General features: G+C 40.3%; 1 protein-coding gene across 16 annotated transcripts in view; it reads right to left on the bottom strand.

Moving 5' to 3' along the window:
• Positions 1-14,779, bottom strand: part of ABLIM1 (actin binding LIM protein 1) — a 194,392-nt gene that overhangs the window by 8,593 nt on the left and 171,020 nt on the right. For 10 of the 16 annotated variants that reach the window (XM_060274770.2, XM_088670544.1, XM_060274768.2 and 7 more), the window contains 6 exons: positions 10,966-11,112; positions 6,483-6,577; positions 6,292-6,388; positions 4,151-4,215; positions 2,130-2,190; positions 1,411-1,597 (listed from right to left, as the gene is read on the bottom strand). In XM_060274770.2, coding sequence (XP_060130753.2) covers positions 1,560-1,597; positions 2,130-2,190; positions 4,151-4,215; positions 6,292-6,388; positions 6,483-6,577; positions 10,966-11,112 — 503 coding nt within the window. In that variant the 3' untranslated portion in view covers positions 1,411-1,559. Of the gene's footprint in view, positions 1-149; positions 1,598-2,129; positions 2,191-4,150; positions 4,216-6,291; positions 6,389-6,482; positions 6,578-10,965; positions 11,113-14,779 lie in introns of those variants that run through there. The other 6 variants (XM_088670535.1, XM_088670542.1, XM_088670538.1 and 3 more) reach the window with 4 other exon arrangements.

Here is a 14,779-nt window from a genome sequence, read left to right as displayed (position 1 = left end):
TACAGTCCAAAGCAAGATAAGGCTGGCACGTAAGGAGCAACATTTTGGGGGGTGGGGGGACAGACCACAGGGCTACAAGCGCAAACTACCACCATTTCATAGGCAAACCATCACTGTCTTGAAGGAAAGTGAATAATGACTGCACTTGCCTTTGGTTCCAACATGTTAGGCATAGACACTCCTCGGTCCATTCGCATTCCGGGGACATGACCATCTGGGAGGGACTGTATCAGATATAGGTAAACATCAGACACACAGGTTACATGCACACACACACATAGAAAGGGTAAAGGCATTCAAGGTGAATATGGACATGAATTTATACTATGATCCCATGTTAGATTTTTACATCAGCCAATGGAATACTGTTATTATTCCTTAAGTAAGTTAACAATCTGGTTTCTATGGTGTTCAACGAAAGCATTCCCAGTAGGAAGGATTAAGTAGCAAGTTAAGAGAATCTTTCTGGATCTAAGGACCAAAGAATTGACCTACTGGATCAGACCAAAGATCTATCAGATCCAGCATTCTGTTTCCAAGAGTGGCTAGCTAGATGCCTCTGGGAAGCTTATAAACAAGCATTTGTCCCCAGTATCTGGTATTAATAAATCAGTTTGTAGCGGAGGAAGAGGAATGACGGACAATATTGACTCACAGAACTGACTTGTTATCTTCTACGTTACCGTATTTTTCCATCTATAAGATGCCCCCTTGTATAAGATGCCCCCTATTTTGGGGGCCTCAAAATTTAGCTAATAGGGGGGTTGAGCTTTTGGGGAGGATTATTTGGGAAGAATGCCAAAAATTACTCACCCGCCAGAACGCAGCACACAACCGCTCATGCCGCTTACAATCTCTGGCTCGGGTGAGCGATTTTCGGCAACTCCCCCCCAACAATCAAGCGGCCATTCGCCGCTTAAAAACTCAGCCCTGTTCTAAAAAGACCTGCCCAGTAAAATGGCAAGTTCCTACCTATCCCAGGCTGAAGAAGACTTTCCACATTAATAGCATAATATGCAATAAAGATTCTGTCCAGATCATCTGTTCATAAGAATTTTACGTAGAATTTAGAGTTAGGGCTGGCGTTTAGAAGAAACAACAACCCTTTTTATTGGTCAATCAATGGATCTTCATGTCAGTGTTATATGAGGTCATTTGCTGGCTCTTTCTTCCATGCCCACGTACCACATACAAAGGAGGAAAGGTCAGGGAATCATATGTGGAAAATAGGAAGATGGTATGGCTTCAGAAAGAGGAGAGTTATTGTCTGGACCTCCCTTGTTTGGAACCAGAGAGATCAGGAGAAACTCGATGGAGAAACAACTGCCACAGGTGGCTTTCAGGTCAGTCTTCCAAAAGCTTACCAAGCAAGTCACAAAACTGGCCTATGCAAGGTATTGTGTTAGCTGTGCCCTTTTCCACAGTGATATAAGTTTACATCATTGGTTAGAAATGAAACATGCAGATAAACATGTGCTAAGAAACTCTTCCCTGTAGTGGAAATTCAGACTTGAGTCACATAGCGGATGAATTGTCGATGGAGTTGGTTAGATACTTGGTTACTTGATAGAAGAAAATCTGTACTGTACCTGAAAATCTGAAAAGTGATGGGGATGGGGTGGGGAGAGAAACAGCATCAGGATTAGGATACCAAACAATATGTGTTTCATTTAATCCCCGAGCTCATAACTTGCAGGAATCAACTAAATGTGTCCCAAACCTGAGTCTCTAGCTTTTTTGGACTACAACTCCCATAATCCCTAGTTAGCAGGACCAGTGGTCAGGGATGATGAGAACTGTAGTTGAAAAAATAGCTGGAGACCCAAGTTTGGGAAATACTGAACTAAATGATCAGAATCAAGCAGACAAAAATACAGATCCATATGCATAAAATAAAATAAAATACGGTTTTAATGTACACATTCCCCTCTTTATTTTAACTTGTTCTCAGTGCTGAAGAACCAGATTCATTTGCAAGAACAAAAATGTGTACATTGCAGGGATAAGTAAGGTTTTCACCAGTCTGCTATGAGAATAGACTAACCACAAAAGCAGGCTGCAAAAACCCAAGCGTATAGGTTACAGATATAGCAGCACACAAAAGGAAACCATATTTCTCATCCTGTTACCTCGAGCAGCGCTGCTCACATCCCCATAACTGTTGTACTGACCAAAGTCTGTAGAGACCGGCTAGAAGAAGAAACAAATGGACATGTCAACCACATTGTTGATCTGGAGGTGTCAAAAATACGCAGCATGATCTGGAGGTGCCAAAAATATTCAGCCCTGTTTAGGGAAGCTTTTAATGTTTGATGGATTACTGTATTTTAATATTTTGCTGGAAGCTGCCCAGAGTGGCTGGGGAAGCCCAGCCAGATGGGGGAGGTATAAATAATAAGTTGTTGTTGTTGTTGTTGTTGTTGTTGTTGTTGTTGTTGTTGTTGTTCTTGTTGTTACACATGAAAACAGACCACAGAAGAAGAGAAAATAGGGTAGTGGGGAAGAGATGACTGTACTGAAGCATTGGGTCTGTGAAATAGGAAACACTTGAATGAGCGGGGAGAAGTAGCAAAAATCCCAAAGAGGTGAAAAGCCACAGTAATGGCCCAGAATGAGTCTACAGCTTTAAGTAGTAGGTTTTGGCTCCCACTAAAGGATATGGAGTAGTCAGCAATTGATCATTGTACTTTTGTTGCCAAGGAAGCAATTCTGGATTCATTAGGTCTTTACCTGAAATGCCAAAGGCCTGATTTTGTTTTCCCCTCAAAACATGTACCACCCATTCTTCAGCCAAAAAAGCTTCCACAGCAGTTTACAAATCAATAAAAATAACAGAGCGCTTGCACTCAGGTTTATAACACAGCACATAAGATAAAGTGATGGAAGGGAAGAGGAAAACAAACAAACTCAGGCATCAAATTATTGATTCCCAACTGGCGGCATTAGGTTTTTCTGACCTTTATTTTAAAAGTTTGGGGATGGAATTCACTAAAAAAATTGAAGCAAATATCATCTGATGTATCACTTAAGATACACAAAGAAAATACAGTGTAACCTCGGTTTTCAAGTGGCTTGGAAGCCAAATGTTTCAGTTTTCGAATGCTGAAAACCCGGAAGTAATTGCTTCCATTTTTTAACATGCCTCAGAAGTTGAACGGCTTCCGCAGCGTGTTTTTCCATTTTCACCATTGAGAAACTGACATTCTCCCTTTGCGCCTCGGTTGTCAAATGTTTCGGAAGTCGAACGGTCTTCCAGAACAGATTACATTCAACAACCGAGGTACTACTGTACATCAGTTTCTAATATTGCACCACTGCATAAGAATTCCCCTTGTATTCCTTTTCGTTTCTGCTACATTGTTATTTTAAGGATTTTCAGAAATGGAGAGATAAGATAGTGTTAACTAAAGCCGAGTTATATCTGATGCCTTAAGCTATTTTAGGATGGTTCAGAAATATAGCATACAGTACTCTGAATTTATCTATCCTTGTTTGAATGCATTGAGAGTGCAATACTTGGGAAGCTACGTGAATCTATAATCACTTGCATTTCCTGAACTCTAATATTGTTGTTATAGAACAGATAAAGCGTTTTAGGGCCACCTTCCTTCAATTAATACAATTGGGAGACTCCATAAAATTCATAACAGAATAACGACACACAGGGGCATAGGAAGGGGGGGGTGACAAGATGGCCCCTACCTCCCGCCAGCTGTAGAGCGGCCAAGGGCACGCACAGACTTTATGGGCGCTGCTCACGTGGCGTCCGTACAGGCTGCCTCCTGCATGGCGACCGTATGGGCTGCCGTATGTGCGCAATCCATATGGGATGTCGCTTGCGTGGGAGCCCGTACGGCCGCCGTGTGGGAGCGGCAGCCCGTATGGACTGCGCATGTGCGGCAGCCCATATGGATGCCGTGCAAGCAGCAGCCTTTATAGCCGCCACGCACAAGTGGCAGCCCGTACGGAGTGCGCACGTGCAGCATTCCGTATGGAGTGTATGCGTGCGGGATGCCGCACATGCACAGTCCGTACAGGATGCTGCACATGCACAGTCCATACGGGCTACACCGCCCCGGGTGCCAGAGAGGGTTCCTCCGCCACTGACAACACATATGACCCTGTCTTATAAGAAATGTTGACTGTTTACCCTATGAAGTCCATTTCTTCCATAGCCAGGAAGGGAAGAGGTTTTGGAAGCAGCAGCATGTGGAGCTAAACAGAAAAGGGAGAAAGAAATAACAAAAACGTATCAATTTATGGTCGGACAGAAATAATAACACATTCAAAAAGTTGAAGTCAGAACATTTTAGAAATCAGTTAAAAGAACCCACAAGATTTTCTCCAAAAGGAATCTTGAAATTATAAGTTTGAAGCAAACTTGGCCTTATATTGAATTTCGTTTAAACAAAATCCCTCTTCAAATGCTACGAAGAGGGGGAAATAAACAGGAGGGTGGGGGTTCAGTATTCTAAAATGTGCAGGGGTGATGCATGGGCTATGAAATGTTCCCTGCTGCTCATCTTCTAGAAGTTGGAAGGTGATCGAAATGGTGATGGAAGGGTGATGGAACTAGCCCACTCACCCCCACCTGCTTACATTTCTGTCTTAAGGAAAGCCATTTTCAGGGGTCACAAAGCCCCCTGTTTCTCTTCAAAAAGATGGAGGTATACAATCTTCTATGTTGCTTAAAATGCACTTCTTTTTTAGTCCAGTTAGTAGGTAAGAACAAAAGGCTCAGTGGTTTAGACCACAGTGCCACCCGCATTGGGGTGAGTTCCTGCTGCTCTGTCCCAGCTCCTGCCAACCTAGCAGTTCAAAAGCACGCCAGTGCAAGTAGATAAATAGGTACCGCTGTGGCAGGAAGGTAAACAGCGTTTCCCTGCACTCTGGCTTCTGTCACGGTATTCCGTTGCGCCAGAAGCGGTTTAGTCATGCTGGCCACATGACCCGGAAAGCTGTGACAAGATGGCCCCTACCTCCCCCCAGCTGTAGAGCAGCCAAGGGCGCGCTCACGCGGCGCCCGTATGGGCTGCCTCTTGCATGTCTGTCCCTCAACTTGAAAGCGAGATGAGTGCAACAATCACCTTTGACTGGACTTAACCGTCCAGGGGTCCTTTACTTCTTACCTTTACTTTACTTTTACCTTTACTAGGTAAGCAGTTGTGCTTTTGTCACAAGTACTTCCATCTTAGAATTTTGAAAAGTGCATGAAGGACATACAATCCAATTATATAGAATCATACACATCCTCCTATAAACAAACGGTTAAGCAGTAATTATAAAACGCAGTCTTTTCTCTGGAATGTATCATAGTTTGCCCATACGACCTGTCTGGTGAGCCAGCGATTCCGTTTTCTATGATCCAGTACTTTGGAATGTGCTGCCCTGCTCCCTGAGGCAATGTTGATTTCCTCTCCCAATGTGGGAAAGGCTAAAAGGCTATGAGAAGCATAAATATCAACAAGGTGTATGCCACTTTTTAAACATGATTTCCTGACCTAGCCTGTTGGCTTTTCAGGAACACTAATATTGCTGTGACCTCAGCAGTAATCTACATTTTATATGTTATTCATTTAGGCAAGTGAGCAATCGTAATCTCATAAAAGATGCTTGTTGTAAAATGTGCAACTCAGTATTTGTTTTCTAAATTAAATGCTGTTGCTTTTTAAATCTTGATGCAAATGAGGGTTGTTGTTTTTAAAAAAATAATAATTTGAATTAGTTATCAAACGGCAGGTTTCATACAAGCCTATTTTTTAATCTCGTTTAAGTTACTACCAACCACATCCATTATTTTTCGAATTTGAGAACTAGTTGAAGATTAATTGGAGTAAGCAACATGCCACCAATATTTTCCTGTTTCATTACAGACCAAAGCAGAGGAAGCTTTCCCAAGAAATAAGCACCAACAATTTTCATACTGTTCATAAAAATTCTGATCTCATGGATCAGCAGGCTTTCAAACAACATCATGATAGTTCCTGTGTAATCTGGGAATATATTTACTCCCCAGCCATTTCCTCATTTGATTTATTTAAGATGTGCGGAATCGGGAAACCTCAGAATTGCACAAGGCATTCTGAGAATGTATCGTGAAAAACAGCCAGCGATAAAACGGCAGACAGTGAACACAGGAGTGATAAAAACAGCTTCACATGTGCGGCACTGATCAACATCTTTTCGCAGAACCAGCAATAGAATAGATGAAAAAACTGGTCTTATTTTAAGCAGCCTAATCCATCATTTCCCATAGACCACCCAAGTATGCTTTTCAGCTTTATCGCTTACATGAATTAACTGGAGAGTCATAACGACTGCTGGGAAGCGAAGACCTTTCCTTCTCCATTTCTTCTTTTAATATCAATTGTCCCAGACCTGAGTTGAGCTGCAAAAATGGGAATTAAAAATTGTACGTAAGCTAGTGAAAACATCCAGTTCAATTGGCACAGATAAGCGATTCACATCAATATCATAACCACCTTCATCAGTTGTTCCTCCTGTAGCTGCCGACGTCTCTGAAGCTCCTCAAGATCTTCATCTCTGCCAGTGGATCTGCGGCGCATGTCAGAACCTACTTCCACAAAACCACAGCACAAAGAGAGCTTCTTGCACAACTGTACACAAGGATTGACAACCATTACCCATGTCTCCTTAGGCCTGCTGAATAAAATTTGCTTGCTGAATAACAAAACTAAACTCCACTAAACACATAGCCAGCCGTTCTATTTTTGTTTTATAGCCATGATATACTTATCTCCAGTTTAACTCTGTCACCTTCTGTGTAGAACCCAAATTTTTGTTACCTCCTAAGTGTGACATATACTGTAAATACTGTGGTTTCACTCATTTTACTAGAGGGCCATATTGAGGAAAACTGGGTGCTGACAGCCTAACTCCTGAAAATAACTATTTGGTTAAGTCCCATCAATACAACCATTGCTTGTATCTTTCTCCTCCATGTTCCCAATTGAGAGGCCATGGTAGAGCTAATTTGTCCCAGGGCTTCAATTTTCTAAATACTGTAGTAATTTTGCACATTTCAGCTAATTTTTTCAAGTGGTAAGTGAATCTTGTACACATTGTGGGCTGGATCCTGAGCCACCAGTAGAAAAAAATTCTGGCAAAATTTTGTCCCAAAAACTTTTGTACAATAGCTAGAGAAAGATTTTGCACAACTTGGACTTGCATAAGCATGCATCTTGACGTTTGTGCAAGAACTTGTGTTACAGAAGTGTACCACTGGATTTCAGCTCTCATAAGCATCTTGTGCTATGTTCAAAATACCGTAGTCCTTATGCTTATATAAGGGGACTTCCACTTTCTAAAGGGCACCTCTACGTCCAACTCCATTAAGTAAATTTAAACTTTGTCAGTTGTAACTATAGGGAATAATATCATAAAAAAGTGTGGGACAACTTGGGAATCAGGTGGGCCCTTTTAATAAAAGCTTTAGGATGAAAGATTTGAGCAACTCCATTTCCAGTTTCCAATGGGATGCTGAGATTTGGCCCATGTTTTTAGTGATATATGTTGTTATTATTACATTTATATCCCACCTTTCCTCCACTGAGCTCAAAGTGGGGTACCTGGTTCTTCCCCTCTGCATTTTATTCCCACAACAACTCTATGAGGCAGGTATAGCTAAAGCTTTAGAATCTCTCCCCCCTCTCTCTCTTGCACTCTCCACAGGTTCACCAAGGAGAGGTATATAATATACTATTGCAAGAAAACAACAAAAGCCCTGATTCAATGGTTAAGGACTTTTCTAAAGTTTTGAAAAGATGTAAGAAATAATCAATAACAGTGGCTGGATAAACATTTGGTCTTGAATCTAGAAACCCTGGACATTATTGCAGGCTGTAATCATATACACATCCACTTAGGTTTATGTCTCACTGAACTCAGTGGGACTTATTTCTGAGTAGAATGGCTAAGACTGTGCTATGAAGTTTTTCTTCTTCTGTGAAACATACATAATATTGACCCAGCTTACAAGGCTGTTGTGTAAAGCACTCTGCCAATTTGAAGAACTACATTTAAGATAAATAACATTTCGGGTTCTACAGTAAGTAAAACCTAAAATAAAGTATTAACCCAAGCATATGAATTCAGTTATTTTGCAAAGACTGCAAATGATTACGGATTTTTAAAATAGGGAAACACTGGAAATGTGAATAGGAAGGGTAAGTTATACAAGCAAAATGGACATGGGGACAATGGTGTATAAAGCAGATGTGGTGAACCATTGGCTCTCCAGGTGTTGCTCCCAACATCCTTGGCCAGTGGCCATGCTTGCTGGGGCTGTTGGCAGTTGTAGTATAGTAACATCTGGAGGGCCAAAGGTTCCTCACACCTAAAGTATTGTGACAGTGAGTACAGAACCATGAGCTTAGCTAGATATTACATGCATATACATGCATTTAAATATCAAAGGATGATTTTAAGAAGCAGAAACGGCTTCAAGAATGTACATAACCCCTCCCACCTGCCATTTTTCTTCTGCAAGTTCCTGCTTCCCAGACTGCTTTTCCCCAAACACTGTTCTAGATGCATATTTTTTCTGTCTTCTCACAAACATGAGTCTGGAGCCCAGTTTGCAGGGAGAAGCATTGCAGTGGGAAAATGGTACACAGGAGTAAGATTAAGTACCCTCTTCTCCTGCCACTATTGCTTGCTGAAAACAGCCAGCTCCTGAAGTCATTTTCCTTGGTCAAAGCAGGCACACACACACACACACACACACACACACACACACACCCTATGAAATCTCTGCTGCCCCTGAGTCCTTCTGCATTTTGAACCTTTAGCAGACGTTGCTAACATTTTCCAAAACATAAGATAACTGTTTCTAGTTTCTTATAAAGCTGACCACATTCCATGTCTGAAGAATAAATTATTTTCTTTAGAGATCCCCAAATGCCTGCTGTAGGTCCAATTCACCTGTGCTTTCTGGATTTGGTGAAGTCAGTATGAGATTATTTTAGCTATGGCCGTTTCATATGGTGAGTATGCTGGCTTCATACACCCTATTATAGTCAGAGCTAATGCTTACTATGACGCATGGCGAACAAGCCCTCATCCTCATCTGTCTCACAGTATGTGTGGAATTTGTTACCCAATCATTTAATATAAATTTTAATAATATACTTAGGGTGCAGTCATACAATAATTTTGAAAGGAAAATCACCACTGTGAGATTCCCCCCCCTCCATAAAGTTGGCATTGCAAAAATCTCTTTATGCTGACATGATCACACAATGCTGACAAAAAACAGTAACATTGATGTGATTTGTAAAATGACCTCACACTGAGTTCCCCAGCTAACATGAGAATCGGGCTTTTGTATGCAACCAGCCGTTAACAGGTAACCAACAGTTATTGTATTTAAATAACCATGTGGACAGATAATATGACATGATACATATTGAGTTTTAACAAAAAAAGTGTTTTTAAAAATGAAAAAGCATGGAAAATAAAATTAATATCTTAAGGTACAAATATGATGCTAATAGTAGGGCACTTTTAACTTCATTTATTTGGAAATCTGCTTGTGCTATGTATTGAAACCTAGAACTTTACGGACATTTTGCAGCCTGAGATGATGGACTCATGTCCCTTCACTCAGTTCCATGAACAGAAGTCCATAGGACTGGCAACTAACTCTTGCTCCAACACTGGCAACAGGATAACAACATCCTCCATTGCAGCTAAGGGCAGGAGTCTGCCTTAGGAGGTGCAGGACAGGCTATGTGGCCCCACAGCTGTGTCCTCAAACACCTTGCCTCACTCATGCACTGTGCCACCTGGCACCTGCTTATTACCTGGTCAAACAAACATTGCAATTCAGCAGCAGTGTGGTGCCAATGCCTGGGTACCAGTGCAGGATGATGTGTATGTCTGATCGCACAGGATGTCTCCCAGCACCTGCTGCCAAATGTGGTTGCCTCAGGTTTTCTAATAATATGACTCACCCTGTCTGTATCTTTGGTTTCCTATCCTAATTAGATACAGTGAAAAGGTGTTGAAGTAAGAAAATCCTTTAACAAGTCAGGCTTCATTGCAGCAGTCAATTTAACACATTGATTTGAATGAGATTATGAAGACAATGTTATTTGTAATCTCTTAACTCTGCCCCTGTAGACCAATTCCTTGAACACATTCCTCAGCAGGCACTTTTTGTTTTAACCTTTAAACGCCTGCTGGAAATTTTTCCATGCTGCCAAGCTTATGCAGGCAATTAAGAAAACATATTTCGATAATAGGTGATGTTCTCTGATTTTAAGTTTTTACAAAGTTTTATTGTATATAGATATTGTGGTCGAAACTGCATTTTATTTTTATGATATAGCAGCATATAAATATATTCATAAAGAAATAATACTATTTTTGACAAGCAACTAAGGAGAAATATCGAAATCCTCACTTTCCTTCTCAAAAAGTGTCCCACAGAAACATCAACTTCCTGTTTAAACTCTCTGAATTCAAAAAGTGCATAGTGATTTCGGGGGCCAAAAGCTCTTAAAAGGGGGAAATCAGAGGAACAGCATGTACACATGGGAAAAATCTCCATAAAGCTCCTGTGATAAACCCTAAATGTCTTTATGAACTCTAGATATTTTAAAGCAAAGGTTAGAGGTTCTGTGTTAGGCATGCATGGGAGGGGTCCAAGTGAGAAGGAAACACAGGAAAACCGGGGAGTGTGCACTTCAATGGAATGTAGACTCCAGGGGTTAGAAATCCCAGAGTCTGAGGTTATACATTCCAAACTACAGGGTTTTCCAGGGAAACCCCTTTCCCCATCTTTTCACATTATATATTTAGTGTAGCACCCATAAGACTCTTAAGGATCAGGTGCAAATGAGTTGAATGTTCCTGTATCACACACTAATTACTAAATTTATTTATAGGTTAGTAGAAAGCTGGGGGTGGGGTTTACACTTTTTGTCACTTGTTGTTCCATACCTACAGCCGCAAGTGCGGGTGGACCTGGCCAGTATTCTGTCTCAATCTTTGCAATCTCGTTGGGTGCTGGAGCGTGGGCTGCTGGGAACTTGGAGGACTTGATGATATCATCGGAAGACTTGTTCTGGGCTGCCAGGGCAGCTGGATCTAGATGGCAATCAGGGGAACTTAAGCTATCAGATTAAGTTGCTGCATCAATGCTATATGGTTCTTTTCTACTTCATGCTCTCTTACAACTGAAATAGTTAACACTATATGCACTATTATTTCATCTCCTTATTCAGCAAGTCAGGGCCCCTCCAGACATCCTTTATATTGTGCATTCTTGATAATTCATGGTGGTGTTGTGACAGTTTTATACAATCACTCTTTCAATACAGTTTGTGACTGCAAAAGTTTTGGGGCAGTCAAACTGCCCTGTATCCAATTGGTGCGAGTTTTGTAGCTTCTTGTTGAAGTCCTGCAATTTCTTATAGCACAAATGTTCTGGGAATGGCTGTGGTGGTTGTCCTGCTTTTGTTCGGCAATAGCACAGATAATGCACCTTCAGTAACACTGGGGAAGCATCACAGAATGTAAATAAAGCTGAAAGATGGGTGGATGGTTCAGGATAAATCTGCCACTAACACACTATTACTGTGTCAATGACAAGTGTAAGACACCGTGTGCCCCCCCCCCATGGCACACACACACACACAAATAAAACACCAGTCTGGAGAGGCCCTGATATAATACTCCTATTAACATCTTGTGGTCAAATTTTAAGTTCTAATTTCTGCAAGAAAACCCCAAATTTCATGAGAACAGCGCATTTGAAGGATGCATACAATCACAGCATTAAATCAGAAGTTACAGTGGAGTTCTTTAATGGAGTGAGCCTGGCTTCCTGTAAATAACAGACAAGCAAGTCATTCAAAAGCTTGAATTCAGCTATTTTGCCTATTCTAAATGCTTCAGGGAGGCATATGTGATGCACACTTGTTCATTTAAAATAGGGATGCTGTGGCCCTTCAGTTGTTGTTGAACTCCAACTACCATAAACCACAGCCAGCATAGTCAGGGAGTGTAAGGTGCTGGATTTCAATAACATCTGGAAGGCCAAGATGTCTGATTCAAATGTTCTTTAATTGCCTCATGTTGCTTTTTTTTAAAGAAGTTGCAACATTGTTCCCAGGTCAATGGAGGTGGGTTTTGACACCACAAGTGCTGCTAATTAGCTCTATGTACAGCCAACTTCTGCAAAAATTCACAGAAACAGTTTTCCTGAGCGTGATCTGGGAGAGAAAATTGTTTTGTTTGAATAGAACACAAATATATTTCCAGAGTGGCACTATCTTTTCAATAATCCTAGGTTTGTGCACAGCTTTAGAATGGATTACAAAGCAAGTTCATTGGAACCACAGAAGCATTATATGGCAGTTTCTCTTTTTTAAAGCAACTGCTGCTAATAAAAAGAAGAGTTAAATGTGCCTCTTGGTTTCCATGTAAGGCAAGAAGCTAGGGATATTTTAGTAGCATTCTACTGGATGTAATCTCATGACATTTTACAAAATTTCTCCAATGGAAATGAAATTTGCTGTGTATTAATAACTGTAAACTTTCTACTGTATAATTACATTTCCTTAACACATTCATTAAATAAATACTTTTTCATCAGTCCAAATCAGTAGTTGAGTAACTGCTACATGATAATTACCTTCATTTTATTTTGGTTAAAGCTCTTATTAAGCATCCTTGATGTTTACTTCAGAACATTGTCATCACTATGTGAAATTGATCCCAAAGCAAGTTATAGTAATACTGTAGTGTAATATTTATCCTGGCAATTCAGTTAGGGTGAAATTATACTATCATTATGTATAAGGGAACATCACCATGAGATGCATGCAACTGTTCTTAAGATCCATGTATATTTGAAAAGAAGGCAGATTTAATGCCAGTAAATAACAAAGAAAAAAATCACCCCAGGGCAGAGTTTTACATATACAAAATGACAGTGTAGTTTCACCCTTTGCTGTTTTCAATAACCAAATGTTGGGCAGATTCCACTGTGTATGAAGCAACTAAAAAAAGATAGAAAAGAATGTGACCTAGAAAGACTATTTCCCAAGATATATTTTAAGGTTTGTGTTTCTGAAAGCCTCCAAAGGGTATTTTCAGATGTCACAAACTTAGCTAAAACAGAGGCCTGCATCAGAAAATGTTAGAAAGTTATACAGGGCCATGCTTGCATAAGAAGAGAAGGGGTAAATCCAGACATTTCCATCTGCATATTATATAAATATACTTCAATGTTTTAATGCTCCATTCAAATGAATTTGACTTAGAGGAAAGGTGGGAAACCACCAGCCAATGGACCTAATCAGGCCCTGAACGGTTCTCAATTTGACCCTTAAGGCCCTTTCCCCTAAACCATGGCCATCTCAGCCTTAGACTGCAACTCCATGATATTTTAAGACTTTGTTAACATTTCTTAAAGTACATTTTTAAATGAAAGCCCTGCGACTATCTAGTCACACATGATGGAGGGGAAAGTCTTTATCAGATGCATAGTTAAAACCTTAACTAGATTCATTCTCCAGAAGAAGAGAAAGTAGAGTAAAAGAATACTAACTTTTAAAGTTTGCAAGTTATAATAAAATGTAGAATTTTTAGGGAAGAGCAAACAAGAAACAAAAGATGTTTGTTTGCAGAAGCTGCCTTACTATTTTGAAATATAATAAAAATTGTTCATAAGGGATGTAACTAACTGGAAATATCTTGTGGATGGGCTTAAGTGAAACAAATGAAAGCTGCACAAGAGTTTCATCCTGTGCAGACTGGCAGCTCTCTTTCATTTCAAAGGGGGTTTATGAACAAGAAAAGTTCCTGAAAAACTGAGAAGTCTTAATGCAGAAATGAATAACCTTTTTCAGACTGAGGGCACATTCCCTTCTAGGCAGCCTCCCAAGGGTGGGGGGCCCACAGGCAAAAGTGGGCAGAGCAATGAATGTAGATTTAACCTTTTTACAGTAGGTCAGTTTCTAAACATACTACTTAATATACCCCTTTCTAGCCTCCACCAGGCAAGCATGGGACACATTCCGGCCATTCAAGATCAGCCCTAGAATGGTGTGGCTAGGGAGCAGGGGTGGGTTACTGAGGAGGGTATGTAGCTTGAGGAGAGTTCTGAGGGCCAGAAGAGAAGTCTCATTTGATGCCCAGATTGGAGGTCTCCCATCCCTGCTTTTAATGGATAAGGAGCTACCTTGGCTCACTGCTCAGGGAATTACAAAAACATGCCTTCAAACAGTACTTACGTATTAGAATTGATGAGGTCAGTGGCAAAAACATTCACGTGTTAATGGGAGGTGAGTAGACACAATAAAAATCATAGAGAAATAAAAATGATGTCAAGAAAATAAATAAATGGCATGATTAAAAATTAAATAAATAAATAAATAATAATAATAATAATAATAATAATAATAATAATAATACAAATGCCACCCCATAATAACCATCAGCCCTCAAGCAATCTAAAACTTTTGCATCCCTCAGTCACCCCTGATCTTCCTACTATTTCTGATTACATGAGTCTTTACCTAAAAGCTATAATTATAATTACAGTTTCTTTCTAGATACTGTGAAAAATGTATTTTTGTAGTCAATTCTCCAAAGACTACTGAAATTCCCTCAGAAAATACTGCAATGTGACCTTTGCTGTTAAAAAGAAATTGTGAATTGCTAATTGCGAATGCTCCATTGTCAGTGCAGAACCTCTGAGGAATAACCCTGCTATGAAGACACACTATTCGTTTTTTACTCGGAACAT

Source organism: Zootoca vivipara, chromosome 5, assembly GCF_965207765.1.
Source record: "Zootoca vivipara chromosome 5, rZooViv2.hap1.1, whole genome shotgun sequence".
Lineage (NCBI taxonomy): Eukaryota > Metazoa > Chordata > Lepidosauria > Squamata > Lacertidae > Zootoca > Zootoca vivipara.
Note: the sequence above shows the minus strand (reverse complement) of the source record. Positions and strands in the feature narration are given on the sequence as shown.